Here is a 27998-nt window from a genome sequence, read left to right on the forward strand (position 1 = left end):
CGGTGCGCGTCTTTGACTGCGTGTTAATGGGAGCAGACATGGGGTCGGGAAGAATCGCAGCGAAGGGGCACAGAGTATCGGCGCGTCCGTACCTCTCATTGGCTGAAGTCGGGGCATCCGTTCTTTTCATTGGCTGGTGCCGGCTATAGCTTTAGCAGTGCTGCACGGAATAAGTGAACTGTAGCACGGAGGGGCGCACAAGTGGAAGAGATGGTAGTTGGTGGGGATACGAAGGCGGAAACGAGGAGCTCCCTCCTTTTGCGACACGCGTGGCTCCCTCACACCCCCTCCCGCCCGAACCACCATCTCCTTCCGCAAAAAAACTGTGGGCAGTCCGCCATGCTCGCTTGTCCGGTTTATTCTCCTATCATTGTCACGCTTTGAGAGCGCTGCACAGAACTAGCAGGTGTCCTGTTGCGCGTTCATCGACGTAGCTCCGAGGTGCGATCGCGTGCAGGCGGACTCAACTGTTTACGTACGATGTGTGTGTGTGTGTGTGTGTGAACTCAGGAAGACAAGAGTCGAGCGGGCGCCCTCGAAGCTGCCAATCTATCCGTGGGATAATTTGGGCTTGTGTGCGTACAGATGACAGATAACGGGTCGCGAGCCAGATGATGAAACAAGAGATAACGCAGACACTATATTAACCCCCATCTCGCTCCCCATAGAACATCGAAATCTACAGGAGTGCGAGCTCCGAAAAACCGAGAGATTTTGAAGCCTTTCCTTGTTTATTCGTTATCATCACTTGCTGCCAGCTAGAAAGCGCTGACAACTGTCTTGAACTCATTCCTAGTTTTGTATTTTGTGACGAGTGGTTGTGGCTTTAACGACAACAGTTGGTAATACTGAAGGGTATTCCCGTGGCAGTTGTACTCCTGTATGTCGAGCTGCACCCCAAAGACACCACAAACCGTTGTCCTCGTTACCGGGAGGGCACTGCACATTTCCTTGCGCTGGTAAGTGAAGGACGCTGGTCTTCTTGTATTTCGGGTCTTTGCTTGCGACTTGTCTTGTCTCCAAGTGCCGCTTCTACCAATACAAGCAATTTTTTTGTGAAAATAAAGCAATCTGCAGCATTTCAGAGAAGTCATATTGTAAAAAAAAGCCCACAATTCTCCAGTATTACTTTATTTTTATCTGTTCGCTGTGAATTATCTTACAAAAGTAAAATATCGCTGTCATTGCTTTTTTATCTAAACTGATGCAGTTGGGCCAACTCGTTTTTTTTCGACGTTAGACTATCTGAATTGTAGAGAAAAAATCACTATGACAGATATTGCTCCCAGTTTTCTAGCTCGCTAGATTTATAACAAGCTAGTCTAGATACCATGTGGTAGTATCCCATGCGTACTGCTGGCAATTTCAAGCTTGTTAGGAGTCAGAACTGGTCACAACGATGGTTCAATCCGAAACAAGTTCATACCTAGACATCGTTTTAATTCCAGTGCAGTAGTGGGACAATGGGAAAGTTAAAGCAACAAACGTTTGTTACTTCGGCCGCTAAATGGTTCTTCCCCTTGAAAAGCGCCTTTGCTGCATTCACAGGTGTGTAGAGGCGAAGCTTACATTAATTGTGATTCATTCGTTTTTTATTACGTAGGTAACGACGGGGCGCTTCTTACCCTATTCTCCGTTTAGAAGATGGCTTAATTTTCATTTCAATGCAAAAATCAAGCAAAAATATTCGCTTTCCCCTCCACATGACTTATGAACGTTTATACGAATGTGACGGTTTCCTGAATGGTGCCAACGTTCGCACTACTACCGTGAGAACCATTCTTGCATCCGCTCTTCTCGCATTACGCTGATGTACAAAAATAAAAAAAATTCTCAAGGCTGCAAGATCAAACCATTGTTAAACTAACTCCTGCAAAAAAAAATGTACATCCGGGGCGCAATTGGTTATCCGCACGGAAAGGCACAAGTACCACATGTGTTCGCACGAACAAGAATTCCGCAACTTACCGACACTAAATTGTTTCGAAAAATTTTACCTTGTCAAAGCCCACACGTCAAAGTATAAAACTAGCCTCGTCAATCACTGATCAATAAGTTCCAAATCGGTCCGGATGAATTCCTGGTCAGTTCCACAGTTCTCAGCTGCGCCAATGAAACGCCGTAGGTTGTTCTTCAAATGAAGCTGGCATTCAAAACAAACAACACACTCAAATTTGATTTCATTTTGACAAAGTTCTGTTTGTATTACTTAAGCAGTATTATACACGCAGTGCTGGAAGCATAACATATATTTTTGGTAGGAAATAAATAGCAACCTCTGGTACTACCAAGACTGAGAATAGGATTTGGGGATAGCGTTAAAAATTGTGAGCCACGGATTCATGATCGCACTTCCTACGTTGCTGAGGGGTACGGTATAAACAACGGGTTTGTGATCCCTTCCGTGGTCAACATACAGTTGATATATAGCCCAGTAACCCGCATAGTTATAACTTAAAAACAAAAATGGGCGCACTTTCAGGGGTAGGCAAATGGACCTTGCTAATGTGAATAACTAATAAAACTTCGTGCTAATGATTACTTACTAACACAACCCTTTCCTCGAAGCTGCTAAACATGCTATAGCGAGCTTAACGCGCCGAAACCAGCAGTATTAGCTGCACCGTAGTTTAGAGCTACAGTAATTTACACGACCGAAGTACTTAAAGGAGCCATGAAGACAAAATACAAGTTGGGTTTATTGGAAAGACTGCTTAGCCCCGATAACAATGATACCAATATCATCGCAATCTTCGAACAAATAACGGAGATATTAAAGAAAACGTGTGAAGCAGTCGTGACCCCCTAGCCGATTTCCCGCAACTTTTCTATGACGTCACGGAACCTTGTTTGTGCGATTGGCGGCCGCCTAACTGACCTGTCGCGACGACACATGACTGGACGTCTGTAATGGGGCCTCTAGTTCAATTTGACCTCATCACACTTGAATGCTAACGTGCAGTTAACGCACTGAAAATTACGTTTTATTGTTGGCCCGTATGACGTCATTCTTGCTCATAACACGTCACTGTGGCGCAAAATTTGAAAAATTTTGAAAACTTCTTGCTTTTTTTTTCGTTAAAAAACATCTTTTGGGGCTGTAACTGAGCTGAGTGAGATACTGAATCCTAGTTCTTTCAAATTACACGAAGTTGTATTTTCTCTTCATGGCTCCTTTAACAGGGCAGAGAAACTGCGTTGATGTGAGAACGTTCGTATTTCGCCTCCATCAAAAAGAAATCCGGCGTGCTGCCGGCCTCGTACTTAACAAACAACACTGCGCTCACAGGTAAAACTGGATACACCGTGGAGGCAGCGATTTCCCGTAATTATCTTCGTACCATTCCCTTCTCTTGGGCATTGCACCTGCCCACATTAAGCAGTTAATTATTAGTGTCTGCGCCAGCTGGTCGTTATATTTCCGTCAAAAAGCACTCTCCACCCCGAGCTTTGACTTCACGGTCCTTTGGATCAATCATGAAGGCACAGCGCGACCTGCCGCGCCACCCGAACGAATGTGTGCGCTCAGGCGCGCTCGGCCGACAGTCCATATCCGGTGAGCGCCTCTGCTCGCCGTGCTGCATTACGAGAGGCAGCTACATGCTCGGCAGCCAGCGTGCACAACCACAACATCGCCACACAGCGGCACGCGGGCTGGCGAGCTGCGCACGGCAAGCGGCAGAAATACGGAGGAAATGAGCGGAAACAAGCGATTCGTTTTGTCGACGCCGCCTGTGGGATGCGGCGCGGCGAGTCGCCCTGGCGTCCTCGCTGCCACATCCTCAATGAAACGCACGTTTTACGTACCCCTTTGACAACCTGCCTTCATTGGTCTCGAGTTTGTCTGCACAGGGCGATGTGAGCCACGCCGTCGTACAGGTGGACTTGAAATGCAATGCAGTGACGCACAATAATGCGCCTGGGGAGAGGGAGCGGGGGTAGGTGCATACACCAATCATTCACGGGCCCTGCGCGTCGACAGTGCAGGGTAAACCGTCTACTTATCACTGTGCGTACCCGGAAACCTCTTTGCAAGATCAAGCACGCGGTGTGGAGTACGCCGAGCCTATCTCCGATTGAAAGCAAGGACTCTGCCTTTTCCCAACACGAATTGATCGCCTAATGGCGTTTGCCACTGTCCGCTCGTACACAAGCCTATCTTCCCGTCACGGCCGCTCCCCTTGCAAAACCTCGCTCTCGCACGCTATCAGCGGACAATAGTGACAGACATTTGGGCGAAGCGGTGCAACAGGCTAACGGGGACCTATATATTCGCCGCGCAACCATCCCCATCGAGAGTCAACTGAGCTGCTCACACCCTGGTGCATTGAGTAAGTGGCCGTTTTGAAACTGCGTCTAAAGTGCGCACCGCGCATCCGAACGACGTACGTTTTGTTATTCTTCTTCTGACCACGCGTGCGTCTTCTATAGGGTCGCTAGTAGGTACTCATAATGAAGCACTCTGCTCGGTGTAAAGGTCCAGACGACGTGCACCTTCGCCGTAACTTTTTTTCGTTGTTGCAAGACTTCGCATCGCCCACAGCCGCGGCCAGGGCTTCTAAACAAGAAAGGTTCGAGTTGCGAGAATTCATTTATATTATTTTTATTCATACTGTCAATCCCTTCTGGGATTTTTATAGCAGCAGGCATGGTCAAAGAACACATGTAGAACATTTTTTTTTCACAATAGTTAACGAAAACGTATAGCGAAGGTTGACACGAAGTACAGAGTTTGCAGTAACAAGGAAAATATACAATACAATAAAGGCAAAAAAGATAAACGGCGAAGAAAAGATAGCGCTTGCTCAAAAAGGTATCGAAATCACACACATCCACGCACATAAATAGCGTAGCATGGCAAAACTGTTATCAAGAAAGGACAGCAATTTCAGCAAGAGAAGTGAATTTCTCTACTGTTGTTTCTTCAGTAATGGAGTGATCTAATAAATTCAACTCTCTGGTGTCGCAAGGAAAGAAAGAAAATTAGAATGTGTCGTTATTGCAAACATATTCTTAAAGTGTGTGTGAATGTTTGTATCACGTAGGACGGGTTTTACTGGCTCGAATGTAGGTATCGGAGTTTATCTTTAACGCATTGTGATAGAGTAAATACAAAAGCTTCAAACGGTTCACTTTGGCACGCTTTTCCAGTTCACTAAGGCCCGCACGATGTAACATTTCCGTTGGAGAGTCACTACGCCTGTACCGGTTAAAGATAAAGCGCACGGCCTTACGTTGCACGCTTTCCAATAAAGCATTGAAGCCTGGAACCAGACAGAGCGTACTCCAGAACTGGGCATATGAAAGTAGTATACGCGAGAAGCTTTGTTTCGTACGCGGCTTCTTTCAAAGTACGCTTCAACAAGAAAAGCTTCTTTTAGGCTTTAGATGTTACATGCTTCACATGTGCAGTCCAGCTAAGATTAGACGAAATTATTACTCCCAAATATTTATCAACTGATTTAAGAACCAAGTCGTAAATTTGATAGGAAAAATTAAATTTTACTCTCTTGCGTGTCACGATCATAGAAACGGTTTTTTTTTTCAATGTTTTTTTTTTCAATGTTACCTTGTTAATGGCGTTGTTGAGGTTCAGCTGATCATTTCTGTTTCTAATTTCCTGATAAAGAATGCAGTCATCTGCGAAAATAATTGGATATTTACATCAATATTATCTGTTACATCATTAATTAATAAATATTAAAAACAATAACGGAGCCAGAACACTGCCCTGAGGCACGCCAGAAGAATTATTCGCGTTATGTAATTTTAATTTTGTGCCGATCCTTACATGCGCCATGGTATTCACAAGTAGCTTGATTAAATGTACATACTAAGGTTTAGACGTTGGTATGAAGGTTATGGCTTCGCCAAAGAGCGCCACTAAGCAAACAAAAATTCTATAATAATACGATTAATCCAGTGTTGCTTCATTACGTATACTACTGGTCACCCGTTTGATCATTTTGTAAATTGGGGTGGGATAATCAGCGGTCATTTCTTAGAAGTTGCGAGCCATGGGAAATCAGATTTAAAAGTGACATCTTTCCGGAATTGTGGTTTTATTTTCATAAAAACGAAAATAGCGTGTGGTGTGATCGTGATATCTTTTTATATTACATAATAAAACCTGCCGCGCAAAATTAAATGTATGCAAAAGAGCTAGTGACAGCATGAAAACAAGGTTGTCGAACTTGCAAACCTTGCGGGCGTTTCGGACGAGTCGACATTTCCGGTCATATTTTAAAACTGATCGCTGATGCGGGATGTAACTATAGGGACTATATCAGCACTTCCTGTAGGACTGTGGTAGCCCGTCCCCTAGGAATTCGCTCGTGTGTGTCTATAGCGTTTTGGTTTGTCGAATCCAGCTAAGCAGGAACGTGCGATACTCCCTTCCAAGCAAGTTTTAGATGCAGAGCATCTGATTCACTCGCCTTGTCCCTCCGGCGTCGTCGTCGGCGTTGTCCGCCCCTCCCCCATTCTCCTCGCCGCGCCAACTGCGCTCTCCGCCGCTCACCCCCTATCCTCTCCGATAGCGAACACAGTCAGTATATTATCTATATGGCGAACACTCTGGGTGCGTTCCAATTTACCGTTTAGACAGCTTCGTTGCCGTCTTCGCGGACAGTACGCCATGTTAAGCCCCGTTCCAATTCGAACGAAGCAGTCAACGAAGACTGATTCAAGGAGACAGCATCGAAGTCAGCAACGATGCAGGCTACCTTCCTGTCTAAACTAATAAGTGACGCCAGCGCCACCTTTTTGCGTATTAATGTTAAAACAAAAGCACTTGTTCCTTTATTTAAATATTTAGTATAAGTTACTAATGATGAAGATGACTTTGTTTAATTTTTTAATTACGTAACGTTTGTAATAACAACGGTAATAATAGCTACGAAACCTGCGGCTTGCGCAATCAACATGTCTGCTATGACCATGGAGGAAAGAATATTGGCTATGACGCTGTCGTCTGCGCTGGTGTTGCGCTTGCGACCGCGGCGCCGTTCCAATTTTATTCCTTTAGACTTAACTCTATGCCTGTAGACGTCGTTAGACTGCTTCGTAGGCTGTCTACGAAGCTGTCCACGAATTGGAACGCAGCCTCTCTCGCGACTCGCGAGGGGCATTGGATTGGATTCGATTGGATTGGCTTTGATTGGCTTGGCTTGGATTGGATTGGATTTGGATTGGATTGGGTTAAAGTGGATTGTGTTGGATTGTGTTGCGTCACAGCCGCGGCAGACGCGCTGGGGCCGGCGCATGTGCAGTACTCTCTCTTCCGCAGTTTCCTCTCCTTCGAGCGCGCTGCGCATATAACCGGTGTGCCGTTCTCCGGCGAAGCAACATCCACGCTTGGCTCAAACACCTAGAGTTCACGCCGCTTTACAAGTACGCCAACGTCGTCATCGACTGGGACCGGCTTACGCAGTCCCCTCAACGTTATGCGCGCTATAAAACGCGGTCCCTTCGCCGCTCCGCCTATGTTTCCTGTACATTTTTCCTGTACACCAATTTACACAAAGCTTTTATTGTGAAAGCATTGTGTGTAACGTGAGGAGAAAAATTTGGTGCTCTCCAGATCGGATAACCAGAAAAACGCGTGTACAATGCGGGGAGACGCAAGAGACTTGCACAACGTCACGCCGAAGCCACATAGAACATGACTTTTGATGAACTGTAGATATAAACGAAATGGTGCCAAGAGCAGGAATAAAAGACAAAACGATAGCAAGCGCGCCCCTCGTGACCCCATAGAGCGCTTTTGGGAAAGTCATAGTGTTTTCGCATTCAGAGCCCGCAACCAGACTGAAGTGCCCCAATGAAGTTTTTAATGACCAAATGATTCACTATGAGGGCATTTCAAGAGCGAAGCATCTTAGGGGCTCGGGCTGTCCGTGTCTCCTGTCGGTGCCGTCTCATGTCATCACAGTAAATCAAGTTGTCAAACGATGGTAAAAAAAACAAGTGTATAATGGATAAAACATGTTCAGAACATGATTTAAACTAATATAAAATAGAGGAATAATCAGGATTTAATTGCAATAATAACAAAAATTTGTTAATTACCATATCAAAATTGGTTTCAAACACCAGGTTTTTTTCCTGTAAAGCATACTTGGTATGCTGCGGCGTGTGACACGAAGACAACTTACGGCCAGTCTGTCTCTCATTTAATTGCTTAAATACGGTTCAATGCAAGAGAGGGCGCCACCGCCTCAGTAAACGCACGATTTCGCCTCCCACCAGCGCTTCTTCTGCGCCCAATCAGCGCGGGCCGTGTGTCAAGAAAGAGACTCACAATCTTTGAATACAATTACACACTGCATGCTTCGCCCCTCCCCAGGTTTCACGTTAGTGGAGACGGCCTGCGATTTTTTTTGTCCTTATCGGGAGTTAATCCTCATAGATACGCTTTAGTGACTACAAGCCGTTTTTGCGATAACAATTATCTTGGTGAATGGAAGAATTTTTTAGGAGAAACTGCGTGAAACCATTTTTACCCCGAGAATCGATGGCCCTGTATTATACATTATTCTTATGTATGTGTAATAGTGGGAAAAGAGCAAGCGTGACAGAGATTGACGTTTTGACCTGCTCATCCTTAACTGAATGATATACATCCTGCTAATCGAACACCGTGAGGATAATTCACTGCTACCAGTCTGCGGTTTTTTTTACAACCTCGTAATGACGCTGCTCCCGCGACTGTGAGTTCAAGTGGTAGGGAAGCGGTTTTCGGGCACACAAGCCGTCAGAAGAGGCCCGTTTACAAGAGAGCAGCATCAAGCCAGTGAATAAAGCGTGCGTCCTTTCCTTTGCCTGTGCGCAGAGAGACATCGATTTGGAGCCGCCATGGAGCTTGGAGACGCCATGTGGCAGCTCGTCGTCGCGTCCTTTCTTCTGCTGCTGGTACACTGGTACATGTGAGTATACAAGGCACAACAACTACTTGTACATATTACAGCGAAGCTGTCCATGCTCTTCAGCCGCGATGGTCTTTCTAGTCCACAGTAAATAAATAAATAAATAAATAGAAAACAGTCATCCCATTTGTGTTGTATATATGTACCATGTTAACCTTATCGCCTATCCCCCTATTCCTATGTACTCTTTCCTCCCTATCCCACCTCCCCTACACAAGCAGGCGTTCCGGTGTCCGCCCCTAGGCGAGACACTTTACGCCTGCTGGTGGACCTTCCTTTCTTTCTGTAGTACAATACACACATACATACATACATACATACATACATACATACATACATACATACATACATACATACATACATATATACATACGTACATGTCAAAACACCACAGTCGATGTTTATGCGTGCATTTACAATTTTTCTAACGGTTTTTTTTTCATATTTAAAAAACTGAACAAAACAGAAACCTGCCAATAACTTGCTTTTATTACTACTGCAAGAAGCTTCCGGCGGCTTTCATGCTTGAAATCCGTCAACATGCTACCAACACGTGGATTATTCCATCCGTACAGAATTTAAGAGGCTACACTTGGTTCAGTTGGTTCACGCGGGTTCAGTGTATTAACTTATTACAACATTACTCGATTAACTGGTAATACAGGCGACCGATAACACAGCCCTAAATTATTAACGCGCACACACGCACGCATGCGAAGAGAAGGAAAGGCCCCACCAAGGTGTATTTTTTGTAATAACTTGGCTCGCGAGTCCTCGATGCTCATTCGCGCTTCGACGTCATGCAATTTGCTCGCGCATGACGTCGTAATTCGCGACACGCGCTAGCTGTAAACGCTCAGCACTCATATGCGTGTGCGCTTTCGTTTCTGCCCTGAAATAGGAAGAGGAAGCAGCACTTCTGCTTTTTCAAGGACCTCGGAATCCCCGGCCCAGAGCCTAGTATCATCACGGGAAACATGAACGAGCTCTACAAAAAGGTATGCAGACACGCCGGAACCAATTGTGACCGCGAAACGCGCCTTGTCCTGCCAGGACAGCGGCACAACTGAGTTCTCTGCATTGCTCGTATGCATCACTTGTCATGGCTATAGTAATTGGCTGTATATTTAATAAGGGTTGACTTGGCTTTATTTAAGAAGCAATGACGCTTCATTGCTCAGTGATTTCACTGGTGAGAAGAGAAATTGCCCTCAAAAAACATTATTTGCTCGCCTTGGTGCGTAGGCCTTAGGTTCTAGCAAAAATAAAAATTAAACAGGAACAAAAAAGCTGTCCCCGCGTACTGTGTGTGCGCCTACTATATTTGGACAGAGCATCGCCGTATTGGGCAGATAATAGGCATGTTAATATTATAGGGCCTGTTTACGGGAACTTTGTTGGGAAGTGCGGTTTGTGGCATCCTTAACCCTGTTTTATATCCTTTTTCACTCGCCCACAGCCTAACTTCGTTTTTGCTGTCCCTTTTAGACACCAGTGGCAGCATATCGCGAATGGATCGAGAAGTACGGGAAAGTGGTCGGGTAAGTGATCACGTCGACGTTCTGCCTTTCCTGCGGGTCGTTGTCGTCCGCGGTCACGCACACTAAGAAAAGGAGACAGGTGTGGGGACGAGATTCCACTTAAGCTAGAAAGATGAATTGGCGGAGCAGGGAGTTTTAATTCACATATGATAGAGAGAGAAGGAGAAGAGAAAGCCGAGATTGTTGCCGGAATTTCTACAACGACATGCTACTCGGCGGTTAAATGTAAGTTCCTGATTTTTCTTGTTGGGAGGTCGTTACGAGCGTAACCCTCCTTCCCCCCCCCCCCCCCCCCCAAAAACCTCTAATTTTTCGTCAATTGCTTTTTTTTACTTCTAGTTCTTCATTGCTTATCTTTTTGTTTTTCCCGCATGGCTGTAGCCTATGTCTCACACTAAGCAAAAACGCTAGGCTATGCGAACACTCTTCATAAAGGCCTACACATTAATTACCCTGTCTTCGACCAACTTCACTTGCCCTGCATGACCCGAGTAATAGTACCCTTTGAAATACAAATTACGACGTCTTTAACCGAATAGACACCCCCAGGAAAAGGAAGAAAAAAATCAGTGTCATTTCACACTGTGCAAGTGGATGTCCAGCGGAGCTGTTTGTAGGTTATTGGTCGGCCACAAACTCCCACTCAAACCGCGCCGTCGCGCCTGTAAAACGTTCAGCAAATTTGTAGCCACGCCGACGCCTTGCGTTTCCCGCCTAGCGGCATTCGGGGTCCCGACGGGCATCGTGCCGTGATCGCGGCCCGATTGTCGTCGGTGGTCTTCATCCGCCACGTTTGCGCCCAGCGCCACCGTCTTTTTTCCCTTACGAGTAGGCTTCACTGCACAACACGCGATGTGGAAAAGCCAGCTTACGCAAACCAAGATTACACCAGTCTTATTAGAGTGGGCTTCATTTCTAAACACAAATGCATAGCCGAGAAGACATTTTTAGGTTCAAGGAAACGCAATTTTATATCAAAATATAAAGCGCCGGAGGCGAACAGGTGGCCGAAGGAAGAGGTGTGCCTAAGTGAGGAGTAGGAAAAAGCTCCCCGGTGAAAACACTCCCGGGATCTGACGCGCATGTCGAAGCCAACCCATGAAATAACGTTAGTACAGCAACCAGCGATAAGCAAGCTGTGTTCACTCGCCCCTTGTCTCTTGGCACAGGTACTTCAACGGCTACCGGCCGGTGCTGCTCGTGGCCGACCTCGACTTGCTCAAGATGATTCAAGTGAAGGACTTTCAGGATTTCATCGACCGAAGCGTATGTACACTAAACGTGATCGTTGGCCCTGCTCAAAGTGTTTCGAAATACGGCAAAGAGTGCCACTTCACGGAGCCGAGGGAAAATGATTCAAATCGCAGTTACAAAAAAAGCAGCGACAACGGCTGGCTGTCAGTAAAACTGCAACTCGATTGATCTGAGGCGTGCATAACTTGTTGGGCGCGATTTCAATAATCTTTGAACGGCCACGTGCAACAGGCAGGGAATTGGGCAAAAAAGATGTACGAAAAACACGTAAAGCCAGAAGCAAGGCACAGCACCAGCGAAAAATGCATACAAGTTGTTATAACTACTCTGATATAATGTCTTTTTCAAACAGCCGCACCAGTATACTGCAGACATAGTTACCAGTGGCGTACGCAGGATTTTGCTTCGCGGGGGGCCGTGCCCACTTAAAACGTTGAGAAAATAATAACAAAGGAAAATTACCAAATAATATTAATTACACACCCACAAAATCAATCAACGAAAACAAACTCAACAACAAAAAATGGCTCTGGTTGATCCAGCCTTGAAAATCACCCCCTCTCAAAAATTTCACCCCCCGCCCCCCCCCCCGCGTACGCCAGTGATAATTACCTATAGTATACGAACCCCTATACACTGAGACGTGACTTCCTGAATACGCCGAATATTTCTTGCTGTCGAATTTCCTGCTCGGATACTAATTGCTGGCTTCTTTTCCACAGCTGCTGTTCCAGTCCAAGAGGCCCCCGAGCCCGCACAACAAGAGCCTCATCCAGCTGACGGGCAAGCGCTGGAAGGAAGTGAGGAGCGTGCTCACGCCGTCCTTCACCACCAACAAGCTCAAAATGGTGAGCAATCACTGGGCTGATGACGACACTCACTCGGCTATTCCTGTGATTAGTGAGGAGCAGGACGACACGAAATCATGAAATAACATCTCTCGGCTCGAGGTGCAGGTGGCTATGCACATACGATACAAAACTTTGGACAAGGCAGCAGCCTCGGTCCGGTGCCAACGCTTCGACAAGTGACTTGCCTACAAGTCCCGAGTTCGACTCGCATCATAGTGGTTTGGAGTCGATTCCCATCCAGACTGAAACTTGTCGAATTTACATTTCGACACAATTTCTTTACTGTTATTCTCCTGGCGCTACTTAAGGAGCTATTTCGCAGCTACAGACGTGGACGCCGGACGCCGGCTTTTCATCTTAGTGGACCATTTAATGATTTCGCCCTAAAAAAAGACCACTACGCATCAGCACATCGTACGTACCCACTGCGGCTGTGTTCAAGAATTAATAAAGGCTCCGTGCGCAATGCAGCTTCCTTGCTAGTTTTCTACCTTCGCTTACCTATATAATTGCCCAATGAGACGGTTAATTTCTGCATTTTGTGGATTACGCGGCTTTTTCAACGAATGGTCAACAGTAATTTTGTTGACAAGAAACAACAAAAAATGTTCAATTTGAACGGCAACTTGAATACATTTAGATCAAGGCAACTCGATAAAAGAGTTGAAGTGTATCTGACGCCCGCCTAGGGGCCCGAAGGCTTCCTGTTGTCCGGACCAGCCCTGTCTCGGTCCGCAGTTGACCCCCGGCGTGGTGTCCAGCGTGCGCGAGTTCGAGGCCACGATCGACGAGTACGCGCGCTCGGGCGAGGAGTTCGAGATCGGCGACCTGTACCAGGCGCTCACGCTGGACGTGATCTGCCGCAGCGCCATGGGCATCGAGTACCACATACAGAAGAACCCGCAGCACAGCCTGCTGGTCAGCAGCCGCCTGCTGTTCAGCAGCACCTTCTCCTGGATTGCGGTCCTCCTGAGTGAGCGAGGGGGCACGGGAATCGGACGACACGGCGCGAGGAAAAAAGAGAAAAAAAGAAAAACAATGGGCAACGCTGCGTTTTATCGTTGCATGTGATGTGTGTCTGGCGAAAACCTGACCATATGTTTTTATATCAGGGCCCACGCCATTGTCATCATCGTTGTGAGCATTGAGTAAGAAGGCTGACGATGGTCATAATGCAGCGGGGCCTGTTTTGCTATGTTTATTTACGTTTGCCACATTAACATCTATACGTACCTTTTATAGATAACACTCCAAGCACGACAGCACTCTTATTACGGTTACTTCATGCTTTGAATTAAAACTTTTTTTTTTCATTTTACAAATGAAACGCAATGAAATATTATGCGAATAAGGCACTTTTCAGGGAGACATGAGGGGCACAGAATACTCGATTTCGCTTTATGTTGTTTTCCTTACCTATGTGGAACACGAGAATGTTAAAACGATCGACTCACTCGATCCGCATACCTGTTGAAGTCATTTCTCTGTCGTTCTCTTTCTCCCTAGTAAATCGCAAAGTTTTCATTTGTCCTGCTCTTTTTACAAAAAAAAAAAAAGAAAACGTCTGTAATAAATCCGTATTGAATGCATTTGCATTCATTTTTTATATCTACATTCGTTTTAGTGAAATCTTGAATTTATTATCCAGTGTGCTCGTTTTTTCTTATGTTAGATATGAACTTCGTTGGGAAAATATTCCTCCCACTAGGAGGAACCAAAGTGTAAAACGACAGTGCGTAAAAACGCTATGCAGTATTCATTTCCAACGTATCTATTTCAGCATCTTTTCCCGAGTTGGGATTCATTTTGAGGTATTTGAACGACTGGAGGATGTCAAGAACAAACAACGGCGTTCACCCCTTCAAGGAGGTCCAAGAAAAGTGCGGGAACATCGTCAAGCAGCGTCAACAAGACAAGACGGTAAGCTATGTGAACACTTCTGTTCTAAGACGTTCCGAACCGTAAGGCTGAATGGACACTCACGTAACAACTGGCTACATCAGCTAATTTCCCTGCAGTCCTTTATGTTCACAACCTATTCCTAAAAATAAAATGCATTCACTAATCTAATTCTACTTGCCGCGCCGTATCCTGCATTGAAACGTTTTTATAACAAACCAGTGATTGCCGGGGTTCGCGTTGCCTAAATGTGTTACTATGTGTTCTGTTTTGAATCTATATTTGATTTCCTTTTTCATTCACTGGTTGAATGTGTCCTACCCGATTTCACTGATTCATTTATGCCAACTTAATATTCAGATTTGCTGCTCACATTCTAGGATATTTACACTTCCACTGAATGATTAACCCGTCGTCTGCTGCCTTCGGCAGGTTCCACAGAAAGACCTGCTGCAATTGATGATTGAGGCCAAGTCCTCGACTGTGGACCTTGGAGTGGTGACGTCGGACCAGCTCACGGCCGCGGACGACAACGAGCACGAACTAAAGCGGAACGCATGTGAGCCAACAGCTAGAGCAGCTAAAGAAGCCGATGAAATATATTCATACGTGTATTCACCGTTCATTTTATCGAGCTGACATTACTAATACTCGCTTTATTAATCATACACCCGTTAAAGCATGAACGCAATTAATGAACTTAAAGAATACAAAGTAATTGAAAAATATGGTGAAAACGGTTGAAATGACCTTCAACTTCATTTGACCACACGAGAGACGGTGCTAGAAAGAGCGGAGAGACAGCAGAGCAATTTACCCGTCGATGTCAACAGCACTTGGTTGGACTTTGCAATGACGCAAGCTAACTGTCGAGTCACCTTCTCTGGACAGACGAGTGGAAGATGTATGCCATAAGTGTCATGATTTGAAGCGCAACAAAAACATACGGACGATGAACAGAGTAGACGAGACAGGCGCTAACTTCCAACTTCTGTTCTTCGTCCGTGTGTTTTTGTTGCGCTTCAAATCATGGCATCTATTCACCAACTAGCCCAACAAGAAGTTCTTCTCATGTATGCCATAAGTCAGCTTTACTGCACGACCTTCAACTGTCATAAGTTAGCCTCACTGCAAGACCTACAACAATTGAAACGCAGTATACAGCTTTCAGTACGAGGGTCATTTGATAAATTTGGCAAATGTATATGAAATGACACCACAATTTGTGTGGTGACGTTGTGGTTCGTAATCATTCCCTCTCTTTAGTCTATCTCAGGCCAGGTATCGGACAAGGGTGGCGTGCTTCAAGTCCAAGACGAGCACGAAAATTGAATCATACGAGCCCCGCGCAGAGATAAAACCTTTTTAATGAAATGGACTTCTGCGCAGACCAAAGCTGAGTTGGGTGAAGCTAACCTGCATTGTGCACCATCGCTGAAAACAGTTTATTTTTGGATGGACAAATTCAAATATTAGCGCAGATCATTTGTCAACCTTCTCCCCTATCCTCCTATTCCTATGTATTCTTTTCTCCCTATCCTCCCCCTCCCCCCCTACACCAGCAGGCGTTCCGGTGTCCGCCCCCTAGGCGAGACAAATTACGCCTGTTGGTGGCTTTTCCTTTTCCTAAGTACAATAAATACATACATACAGATCAACCTAAGGTGAAGCTCGCTCTGACGCTAAGTTTTGACTACGCTGTGCATCACGAAGAAATCAGTGGCGTTGTTTCGCGGGACCGCTGGATGACTGCGCGAAGCTGCCGATAGCGAGGTAGCTCAAATTTAAAAAAAAAAAGTGCACAAAATTTTTCACAAGGAATTACGCACGAAAAAAATTGTGTGCGCAATGGATGCCGCGACCGTAGAGTGTGGACCAAAAGCAGACATACTTCGCCGAGATAACGCGTCACCCCACAAACTGATCGTCTCAATAGCGAAACTGCACTAATTTGGTTTTCATTTGGTTTTTCGACCTTCGCATTCCCCGTATCTGGCCTCGTCTGATGTCTCATTTTTCAGAAGCTTGACGGTAGAAAATTTTGGCCCGCTGAAGGTGCCATCACCATCGTCAGCGCGTATTTTGTGAGTGGAATAAAAAAAATAAAAGCTGGATGGAAAAAAATGTGCTTCCTTCAATTGAGGCTATGTAGAGATTTTTTTTTTTTTTTCTAAAAGAAAACGGCGTTTCACTTTCGTTTTTACTCTTATACTGTGTGACTTCAAACAGACACAATTCTTTCATGTCGGCCTTGCGACAGACACAGGATGCAACCAGAGTTACTGGATATGTAACGGTTGCGAAACTCTCCATAGGCCCCATCTGTCGGCAGAACGTTGAAGTAGTACTCAAGTGCTTGCGGATGCTGCCGTAAGTCATAAAAAGAAAAGCCGCAAAAACACAAGTAAATTTCACCTAATTAATGTATTCTAATTTAAAAAGCAATCTTTATTTTACAAAAAAATCTGAATAATAATAGTTTAGCGAAGCTCAGTTTTTGTATCGTGCCGCGCGCGTCGACTTGCCCCTCAGCTTCCACGGAGCAGGGGGGCTAGCGCCAGTATATTATCTCTATGGCTAGCGCCGCCCGGATTCTGAAGAGGAGTTTCGCAACTGTATATATTGAGTAACTGTGGATGCAACGGCATATTTTGCAAACAATTTCGGGCGCTCTCTCATCTCAAATACAGAAGCCAACTTTTAAGTTTTAAGCGAGGTCAGGTTTTTGTGAAGACCAACCTACAATTCGAAAAAAGCGAACTTTTGCTCTCGCTAATGTCCGACGTTATACGTAAGACGGGAAGATTTCCTGCCAAACGCCCGAGTCTTCGAGGTTTCGGCACACGTTAATGATCCCCAGGTGGTCAAAATTAATCCGGAGACTTCCACTACGGCGCGTCATCGCCTCTTTAGGGTCGGTGCGTTAAACCCTACAATCAATCAATCAATCAATCAATCAATCAATCAATCAATCAATCAATCAATGATTTCCTTCAATTAAACATGGTCGGCGTAGCTAGAAGCTCCCGCAACAATGACAGCCTCCCATGCCTCAGACAGTCTGCTCAGAAGCTCTCGAAAATTGACAGCAAGGTCCTTAGCTGATAACAGGTCCGTTATTTCGCAGCAACGGACGGACTCCTGCACCTGAGCAAGACGGTTCTAGACGATGACGACATCACTCAGAACGCTTTCCTCGTTCTGGTCGCCGGGTGAGTGCTTTCTCCCCCCAAGCGCGCGCGTGGTCGCAGTGATTCACCTGATAAGCCCAGTTGGCACGTGACCCGTGGCCGCAGCGCACCTCTCCGCCGCTTATCTCGGTCCCCGTGGCTGCGAGTGTACACGCCGCTCTTCTCTGTTTGTTCCATCAGCTACGAGACGACGAGCAACACCCTCACCCTTGTATCCCACATGCTGGTCAATTACCCCGACGTGCAAGAGAAGGTGCGCCAGGAACTGATGGCCGCACTGGGACCGGACGACGTAAGTTATCTGTCTATCTGCCGGGGGCAAACATCCCCGCGAAATACGTTTTACGGCGACGCTGTCATAGGCTAACTTCTTTCACCCCCCCCCCCCCTCTTTTTTTTTTAAATGCAGAGCATTTCAGTAACTCACGATGTCACCCGCGTTGGCGTCCGTAGTCCGCGTCCGCATCGCTCCCCCTACACTATATAAAAAAATAATACTTGCCGGCGCCAGGTTTCGATCCTACGACTCTGCGGGCGGAACGCAAGGTGCACGGTACTCTACCAACTGAGCCACGAAGCCGACTTTTTTTTTTTTTTGTAACAGAGCCAAGCCGACACAGAACGGAAGGTTACGAACGTGCCTTATATCCTGGACTCATTCAAACTACGTCAAGAAGCTGCTGATACAACGCATTCACTACCACCAACTCCCCAAACACTAAATTTACGATAGTAAACTCAAAATGTGGCCGTGCAACGCCGGCACGTGCGGGCAGAAAAGCACAAAGAGAACTGAACTCCCGCTGGCGCAGTTTCAGGCAGGGGGCGCGCAAGCACTGCGCAGGCGGGAAATTTGAATCGCATAGGGTGGTAGCAGTAAGCCGATAACGGCGCTACAGCCCATTATGGCGAACCACTGCTCTGCACTTCCGACAGCTTTCACATTGAGTGGAACGGCTTTAATTTTATTTGCTTCCGTTGGACGAGAAAAGCCACTCCCTCCTCATTTCGGCCCACCCTCCCTCTTCGGCAACCTGTTCGCCTCCAACGCTTCCTATTTTGACATAAGATGGCGTATACTGCGCATGAAAAACGTAGTGAAGCCAACATTAAATAGTGAAGCCAACATCAAAGAGATCTGTGTAAGCTTGGTTATTGTAAGCTGGCTTTACCACATTTTTTGTTGCCCGGTGAAGCCGGGCAACAAAAAACAACTTTTCCTCACCTCGACACCCTCTCTCCCTTTGGTCATCTGTTTGCCTAGGGCGCTTCATACTTTGATATGAGATGCGTATATTGCCCCTAAAAAACGTCTCCCAAGCAATGCATTTGTGTTTAGAGGCAAGACCGACTTTAAAAAAAAAATTCAGGCATCTCCACGAAGTGAATCATGACGAGTGGGCGAAGCACTGGCGATCGTTCTTACCGTAAATCACCCGTGGCACTGCCCAGTCGCGCATGTAAATGAGTGACAGCGCGTGTGTACAGTGTATACAATTCCAATCCGATCCAATCCAGCCCAATGCTCCTCGCGCATGCGCAACACTGTGTACACGAACGCCAAGCCCCGGACAAAGCGGGATCCTAAGGTGCTTCGCCCCTAAAAATAGGTGCAAGCTTGGTTTTTGTAAGCTGGCTTTACCACATTATCTGTTTCTCAGTGAAGCCTACTCACAATCCCGCTGAATGCCTCCCGGGCGCGAGGGCGCAGTTAGAGCGAGAGTTTGTGGACAACCGATAAGCCACAAACAAGTGGAAGATCAGCTGCGTTGGTCATCCACCTCCACAAAGTGGAATGGCACTGGGTTTTTCGACGAAATGGGCTTGCCACTAATTTTCTTAGACAGTCATGGGACTTTGGGACCATCGTCTGTATATTTTAAGAATTGCACTTATCTTCAATGGCAAATAAACTTCACTTCTCTCTCTCTCAATTGCGAAAACCAAATTCTTAGGAGAGGCGTGAGGTTAAAAAGTTGGACGAATAAAAACCACAGGTTGCGTGACTCAGTAAATGTGACGTATGATCCTCTTAGCGCTCACAGGCCGATCCGTTTTGACGCTCTCACCAGCTCAACTAAATTCAAGGACTACAAGGAATAAAGTCAGGACGTTGCAAGGATGCGCGGACGAGAGAAATTTTGGAGGTATACGGGATCCTCAAGAAAGGCAATGCGCGTGTCAGCTCCATCTCTGCGCCCCGCTTCTTGAGTGTGACTTTAAAGGTCTTTGATTGCGTTGGCATTTTCTTTCTTTCTTTTTTGGCTGCATGCACATGCGTAGCATTGAAATGCCTTGCTTGTTTGCCGTATCGTTTCCCCTCTATTCTCCCTTTTTTAGCCGTCAGTTTTTTTTTTCTTTTTGTAGATGCGCAGTATGCACATTTCTTCGCGCTCTTTCGCGTATATAAATGTTTCTTTACTCTCAATAAACTCAATAGTTAGTCTGCGCCGCGTCTAATTCCTTCTTGTGTCCACTTCTTTTGCGCAGTTTTCATTGTATGAATCTGTACGCAGCCAATTCAGATACAAGTTTTAGTTTCCGTGTTCACTGTTTTCTCTTTCTGCGCATGCTGCCAGGAGGAGATCAGCTACAACACCATCCAGAAGCTGCCGTACCTCAACTGCGTCATTCAGGAGACAATGCGCCTCTACCCGCCAATCTTTGCGTGAGTACCTGCTGCACACGCGCCCGCCTCGTGTGCGAGGGAGTTGTTGAAGTCGGCGAGACGAACGGAATAACTTTGTTTGTAACAGCGTAGCCATAATAATAGCGCGCTCACACAGACGCGCGCGGAGGTGGCGACGTAATGATTCCATTTTTCCAGTTAATCGCCGTGACAGCATGCTGTTGCAATGCTTTAATAAAACAAGAGCTCTCTGGCATTGACCTCCATTTCCACGGTAAACTCTAATCATGTCTGCGTACAATTGGAAGGAAGGTTTTTCCCGCTAGTGGTTCGTACCACATGCGTAGGAAGGCGGGGGCTGAAGGGGAAGTGGCCACCCCCGCGAAATTTAAGGTTAGTCAGGGGAACGGGAACAGATGAGACAACTGCTTATCGTCGAATAACGACCGGGGTATTTGTATTTCCGTCGCAAGTGACGCTCTAAATAAGCTTACGCGGCCTCGGCAGTTGCACTTGACACATTGAGCAGATTTACAATGCCTACGCATAAAAAAAGTATCAGAAGGTTAAGTAGAATACCCCAACTGCATCTCCAATTTTTCTTTTGAGTTGATTTGTTGTTTTTTGCGTCTTTTTTCTTATCATTTGCCTGGTCCTGCCGGAAAGAGTGCGAAACAAAAATGTCGTCTGCATAATTAGCAAGCCAATGAAGAACAGGAAAACTGAACGCTTCCGACGCCCCTTCAAAAACAGCAAAATGTTGGCTGTTAGTTTCCGCATTGCCTTCGAAGGTGGAATAAGAGCTATTTTGCCCCTATATCCGTCACGCCATTCAGTGGCAACTTCCCGTCACACCACAATGCGGACGACCATAGCTTCACCCCAAAAGAAGTAAATAAAATTCCCGGCACACTTGTAATATCAGAGGAACAAAAATGCAATAAGCAATATGCGTATTCAGATTCTAAAGGTAGAGCCACTTGTCAAAAAATGAATTTGTAATTTTCCCTTCTGTTCTTTTTGTGTTTGTTGTGGAGATACATTTTTCTGCGCTATGACGTGGAAAGTTTGACTTCCATTTACCAGTTCTTTCTAACTTTCCTTAACGCTTATACAACGACTAGGCCATGCATTAGATAGCTCGTATAATATCAGACCCGTATAATGTCACAGCCCGTATAATGTCATAAGCAGTCGCAAATTCGAGGATGGGTTGCTTTTTTTTTGGAAGGTCCTTACGCGCTTCGCTGGAGGGACCCAAACGTATCTGGACAATGCTAAGGTGGCCTCAAGAAATAAAATATAAAGAAATGAACTAAAATAAAGCAGGAAAACTACGGGGTCACCCAAGCTTTCTCCTACGACGTGAGAATGCGTGAGCATACTTCTCGCGGAGTTATGTCACCGAGTTTAGTTTTGTGCTGCTGAGTTTGCAGTTGCTCATTGTATAATATAGCGAGACGCGCAAGAACTTTCTTTATGTGTAAGCCTTACTGCAATACACAATTCGACAAAGCTAGCATTACAAAACCAGTCTTAAACAAAGGTTTTTAAAGTCGGCTACACAAGTTTACACAAGGGCATTGCTAAGAAGACATTTTTTGGGACAAAAGTTTGCCGAGATGTTTCGGCCACGTCTTTTGCCGATACCTTTCGGTCGCGCTGTGTGGCTATATTGCTCTGAGGACGCCGCTTTATACAAATGAGCGAGTGAGTGGTGCTCCTGCATTAAAAGAACTCTCACTGTGCGTGCTTATTTGTTTTCCTTGCGGGAAGTGTGGGAACTTAGGATACAGCGTAGAGCAATGGATATGGGGAAGATGCTAGAGCAGCACTGATGTGTGCGTGCAGGTTCGTAACGAGGGAGGCTGTGGTGGACAAGCAGTACGGCAAGCTGAGGATCCCGACTGGGACGGCGATAATGGCGGCCACGGAGTACATCCACCGCGACCCCAGCAACTGGGAGAATCCGGACACCTTTGACCCGGAAAGGTGATTCACACCTTTTTCCCACAATAGCTTCACACGTTCTTCGCCACGAGCGTTGCATTTGCTCCCAAGAACGATTACGTTCCACGCGCAGTTAACACTTTCCGTACCGTGAAAAAAAAAAAAGAAACATACCAAATTTACCGAAAAATATTTTTCGCTAAATTTGTCGAACTTTTTTTTCTGAACAAAACGGTAGCATTATTTCAATGAAATAACGTTCTTTATTTCTCTGACAATGTAAAAAAAGATTGCTTTAAGACGGCTTCACCGCATGGCTGATGTGTCTTGCAAAAAAGCACCGTCAGGGCTCCAGAATGACCGATGACGACTATACTCGTAATCGGTCATTTTCGTTCAGAATCTCATGAAGTCTATACTCGTAAACGGGAGCGAATGGGCTGATACATTATCAAAGACAGCTATCAATGACGTCGAGACCACTATTGTGAACTCCGTGCGTAACTTTCCAATTGTGCTTGTTATCGTCTATTGCGACTAAAATCAAACGTCCCTTGTTCGCAGTGGGCAGCGTTGTCGGTAGTGACTATGCTGGGCCGATAGGCCGGCTGACGCATGCGATGCGGTTCGTACGCAGGTTTCTCCCCGAGAGGAGGAAAGGGCAGAACCCGCTGGCGTTCCAGCCGTTCGGCGCGGGGCCCCGCAACTGCATCGGCATGCGGTTCGCCCAGATGGAGCTGCGGTTCACACTCGCTCACATTCTGCGCAAGTACCGCCTCGAGGCCACGCCCAACAGCGACAAGGTACGACCTCTGCTCCTTGCACGCACCCTTCCCGAAGTCAGCTTCTCCTATGATCAGGGCGGCTTATCCGGCAAGCACTCGTGGAGGGGCAGCTTCTGAGTACTGTCCCGACGAGACCAGGCGAGTGACAGCCAGAGCCAGCAAAGGAGAGTATTTGCGAAAAAAATTGACGAGACAGGAAGACGATGAACGCAGTGCTTTAGTTCTCCTCACCACGACACCACAACTTACATTGACCCCATATCACTGTCACACGACACCGTTTATGGCACGCAAAGCGGCCTTTGGTTCATTCGAAAGTTTGCCTCGTTAAAACCATACTGACACCACTTTTAACATAAACTTAGTTCAAATAAGCTACATAATTATAAAAAAAAGGGAATGACCATGCGACCCACTAGCTTATTTGGCCTATAGCACGGGCTATTTACCCGTAGTCCACATCGTTTATAAGTGATCCCTCTTCAGGACGACCTGCGTACAGACTGAGCCCCCTTCCCTTCTTCCCCCGCTGGTCACAGGTCTTCCTTCCCATTAAAGCCCGCAACAGCGACTGCCTGGCAAGCGCACATGTCACTTTTCCTTTGTGATTACTTGCACCCGCCGCGGTGGCTCAGTGGCTAAGGCGTTGTGCTGCTGAGCCCAAGGACGCGGGTTCCATTCCCGGCCGCGGTGGCCGCTTTTGTAGCGTGAGCAGTTTCGCGTGGCTCCTGGAGAGTCGTGCTGCGCATGCGCGAGGCGCAGTGACGTCACGCAGCGCACAGAACGTTGCTAGATGCCAGGCGTCTCTCACACCCCCCACGCGCCCAGCGTCTTGGCCGACCTCCGTTCCGCACGTGGCGGCCCGGTCTACTTGATAATCATATGCGAGGGATGACGGGGTGTGGAACCTATGGCTCGTGCGTCGCAGCAACACCGGCGCGCGCCCGTGGAACCAGCTCAGCTCTGGGGCGATTGGTGACGCTGCGCCGGAGCCGCTTGATAAATATACACCTGTCACATAATGCGTTCACCGTGTGTGTGTCATTGAAGCAGCAGTAAGCGTGATAATCAAGCTAATCCTAGACAACCAGAAGAGCTAAGAATAAACAGCTGAACTTTAGCTCACGCTACGTATATCCTGGCATAGCCGAGCTAAGCCACGGCTAACATTTTTTTCGATGGAGGCGAAATTTAGCGAGGACGCCCGTGTGGCACTCCTCGTAGCGGAGGTGTAGCGTCGGCGCGTTAAACCGCACCATCTGCGATTACTTTAACGATCCACGTTAAACACCCACTCTACAGTCGTCAAGCTTAGTGTCAGCACAATTTCGTGCATTGCCATTTCCTTTGTGGCAAAACTGACTTCAAAAGCAAGCTTCGCATAATGCCTGTTGCGCAGCTGAAATGTGTATGGTCTTTAAATTAAACGTCAGGGTACATGTCGGCTCAAGCTTTGACACTGGCGCCTTAGTCTTTGGCGCGCGTGTGTAGGCTGGAGCAGCAGGTACCTGGGCGCCTGACATTTAGACCCGGAGTATCACCCGTCCTGTCTGATTCACTTCTTTGTGCTCCCGTCCTTTTGCTACGGCTAAAATGTCTGAGTTCACGCAGCCCCAATGACTAATGCCTTCTTCCCTGAACAAATGTCACCCCCAAAGAATAATACGAATGTTTCTTACGATCAACTTCTTGGCGAACGTCTCTATGAAATGATATGAAAATTGCTGTTTCTTCACTACACCCCCCCCCCCCTCTCATAAATAAAATTCAGTCGAATATTTTTCAAACGCGCACTCGCGTCGTTTAGTTTTCGTGTTGAAAAATTTTGCCGTACGACATAAGTAGGACTAGATATACGGACCATCCACGCATCCACCACCACTTCTCGTTGAATAGCGACTGGGGACACAATGGTGAACAGGGGAGGGTGCTGATGCGTCGCATTTTGTCAGAGCAATTCGCGCTTGCGGTTGAACTTGCAGTTACGCCAACTTAAGCGGACTCTTCATGCGTACGGCTTTTCTTCACAGCTTCAGTGCTGCGTAAAACGGTACGATGGGAAGCTATAAGATCCAAGGCATGGTACTCTAAGGCACTCGCCAAAGAATGTTGCAATAAAGCGGAGACACCGAACAAAAGAAACTTTAAAAACTTTAAAAACAACAAACAAGAGATGTTTCGGCTTCCCTACAGAAGCCAGGTTCCCCATGGTAGGATACTTTGGTCATGTCTGCGTCTTATTCAACATGTCTCCAGACCAGACTGGCTTCAAACCCTCGACATCGTCAAAGAATTCTTTGACGAAGTCGAGGGTTCGAAGTCGTCACGAAGTCGAGGGTGACGAAGCATTAATGCTTCCGCATTAAGATTGGCTGTGTGTACATAGCACATTTGCACGAAAGTGTTTTATTCCCGGACACACGAAGATTTCGCTGACATCACATCCGTCACGGAAGTGAGGCCAGTACAACAAAGCAAGCGGCCTGTAACGGGTGCACCCCTGCACACAGGGTCTTCTTGTGGGGAAGCAACCTTTAGTACTAAAGAGCACGTTATGTAGTGAAACCCGGTTGTAGCGAACTGTAATACGCGCCGCAATTAGTTCGATATATCGAATAGTTCGATATAGCCAAACCCGCCGGCAACGAGTTTTTTTTTGTTACGGTCCGCAATAGGCGGGACACCACCCATCCCCGCATGCATAAATCAACACAATATGATGTATGTCGTTACCATACACAAAACAATTCATTTATTGCAAGCAATAAGGCTACTTTCCACCTCAACTATCTACTTTACAAAAAAATTAATGATTCTAGTTTTCACTTTCATTTTGGCGGCATCAACTAGCACAGCATTCGAGTCCGTGTCCTTCAATATCGAAGCAATAATGTCTCAGCATATCAACTGGCGAAAGCGCTTCATTAAGCATTGGACCACCTTCACTCGCGACATCCTCTGCCTCTTTAGAGCTTTCAACAGCACCAGCTGCCATGACATCGACGACGGTGTCTGCATTAGAGGGGCTCACAGTGACGGCAACCTGTCCGTCGCCGACACTCAGGAAATCCCCGAAGGAATTCTATGGTCCCGTTTTGTTGTGCGCAGTTGCAGTCACGAACCATGTCAACTAGCCCGGCTTTCCACTCTGCTTCAGTTACGGAAAACTTCGGGCGTCACGTCGCTCCATGTGAGGCTGAACATCTCAACCGCGTCCAATCAACATCTCAATTACCGCTGTGAGACCATGCATTTCGGCGCCAATTCTAGCTCCATCGAGCTCGATATATCCCGTGTGAACTTCGTTATAAGGAATATGTTTCGCATGTATTTTCATAACTCATTTGTTTTTGTTCGATATATACATTATAATTCGCTCTATCCGGATTTGTTATAATCGGGTTTGACTGTACTTAAGGTTGGGCGTTTTAGGGTTTTATATTTTAACAGTAAAGTGTTTTATGCCGCGATACCCCAAGATCTCACTGCCGTCATATTCGTCACGGGAATGACGCCAGTACACCTTTGCCGAAGCGACCCGCCAGCAGGACGTCGCTCGCCAAGCACATCCACAAGAAAGCCGCCGATCCGCAAATCATGTTTAGCTACAGATTTCGCTGCACATTCCACATTCGTGTTTGACCGATTCCTATGATAGAGGGAAAAAACCACAGTTTTTGCACGATTCTGATGCACCCCGACTGTGGTTGATTGATTATGGTGTTTAACGCGCCGTAACTACACAGGTTACGAGGCGCGCCATAGTGGAGGGCTCCAGATTAATTTTGACCACCTGGGGAGCTTTAGAGTGCGCCGAAATATCGAACAGACGGGCATTTTTGCTTTTCGCCTCCATCAGAACAACCGCCATTGTCGGGCGGGTAACTTTACTCGCGAAAATTCAAATAAATTTCGAAAAAATAATTTGAGGCCGATTCTACCGCGCAGGTGTAAAAGACATGACACCACGTACCTGCCAGCAGAAATTTTGTTCGACAGGCAACTTTGGGAGCGAAAATCATTTTGCTTCATAAAATTGCTTACCCAGCTCCTGCTGGAATTAAAAAAAAACTAAAGGAAGGAACATGGAAAGCCGATTTCGGTCTTGAGTCAGACGGTAATGCGAAAAAAGGTGCGCGTTAGAATCATGCAAATACAGTGCGTATGTCGTTAAAGTATCCCGACCCTAACTTTATCTCGCTCGGTATACGCTCCTTCACGGGTTTATGAATCTCCCTCAGGCCATTTGTTCCTCACATAACATGAGGATTTGATTTTGTGGACTGTGCGTGGTATATGATACACCGGCCACCAATGACTGTGGTCTAATTTGTTGCAAAGAGGAAGCAACCGTGAGTTTTTGCCACTTCACCCAATCGTGTAAAAAAAAAAAAAAACTAAGCGGGGCCTGTTTTTTTATATTTTCGAACTTGAATACAAGCGAGTCAGTGATACTGTTCGTTTTCCCCCTTTCAGCGCTCGCACGCCGCACGCTTGTTGTCGCGTTTTATAACCATATTTTTGGGCACACCCAAGACTCTTTTTCGTAGTGGCACATACCAGACTTTCATCTTAAAACAAATACTTCCGCTATCTAGAACAGACGTACGTACGACAGAGGTATTCACCGGAATGTTGCCCTAAGTAAACGTGGCCTGTGCCCTCGCTGCTTCTCTTGCAGGACCCTGCCGAGATCGACATGAACCCACTGGTGCTGCGGATCAAACGAGGCGTGCATGTGAAAGCGGTGCGCATTTAGGTCGCACTGCATCGTGTAAATAGACGTGTACGACGATCGCGGCCCTCTACTGCCGCAGCGGTCGCAACAAAGGCCAACGCACATGCTCATCCACATACTCTCGTCTGTAATATACCCATCAAGTCGACAAAATGGCGGTTCCCCATTTCATTTTGTGTCAATAATAAAGAGCACGCAACTTGTTCGGCGTACGCCGCAAATGGCTGTCTTTT

General features: G+C 46.5%; 2 protein-coding genes across 5 annotated transcripts in view; one reads left to right on the forward strand and one right to left on the reverse strand.

Annotated features, from left to right (window-relative positions):
• Positions 1-3844, reverse strand: part of LOC144173932 (thymocyte nuclear protein 1-like) — a 34999-nt gene extending 31155 nt beyond the window's left edge. The window contains exon 1 of the mRNA XM_077702280.1: positions 3808-3844. Within this exon, the coding sequence (XP_077558406.1) occupies positions 3808-3829 (22 nt within the window). The 5' untranslated portion in view covers positions 3830-3844. The remainder of the gene's footprint in view (positions 1-3807) is intronic.
• LOC144173929 (thromboxane-A synthase-like) lies at positions 657-27982 on the forward strand. Of its 4 annotated transcripts, none has more exons than XM_077702274.1 (15): positions 658-959; positions 8834-8927; positions 9829-9925; positions 10416-10468; positions 11638-11734; positions 12445-12570; positions 13312-13546; positions 14354-14493; positions 14905-15031; positions 17600-17684; positions 17844-17955; positions 20246-20331; positions 22144-22284; positions 22880-23045; positions 27709-27981. In XM_077702274.1, exons 2-15 carry the CDS (start codon positions 8857-8859, stop codon positions 27784-27786), a joined length of 1614 nt encoding a protein of 537 aa, XP_077558400.1. In that variant the 5' UTR covers positions 658-959; positions 8834-8856; the 3' UTR covers positions 27787-27981. The 4 variants fall into 4 exon arrangements, with proteins under 4 accessions (XP_077558401.1, XP_077558400.1, XP_077558398.1 ...); XM_077702272.1 differs by having other exon boundaries at positions 659-959; positions 20243-20331; XM_077702273.1 differs by lacking the exon at positions 658-959 and adding an exon at positions 4086-4331 and having other exon boundaries at positions 20243-20331.
• The last annotated feature ends 16 nt before the right edge of the window (positions 27983-27998 follow it).

The sequence above is a fragment of the Haemaphysalis longicornis genome, unplaced genomic scaffold (genome assembly GCF_048455015.1).
Source record: "Haemaphysalis longicornis isolate Haplotype H1 unplaced genomic scaffold, Haemaphysalis longicornis Haplotype H1 scaffold_3, whole genome shotgun sequence".
Taxonomy (NCBI): Eukaryota; Metazoa; Arthropoda; class Arachnida; order Ixodida; family Ixodidae; genus Haemaphysalis; species Haemaphysalis longicornis.

Coding starts and splice junctions, on each gene's coding strand:
- LOC144173929 (XM_077702272.1), top strand. CDS start 8,857: ATGGAGCTTGGAGACGCCATGTGGCAGCTCGTCGTCGCGTCCTTTCTT. Junction 12,571..13,311: donor CCACCAACAAGCTCAAAATG/GTGAGCAATCAC, acceptor CTCGGTCCGCAG/TTGACCCCCGGCGTGGTGTC. Junction 14,494..14,904: donor AGCGTCAACAAGACAAGACG/GTAAGCTATGTG, acceptor TGCCTTCGGCAG/GTTCCACAGAAAGACCTGCT.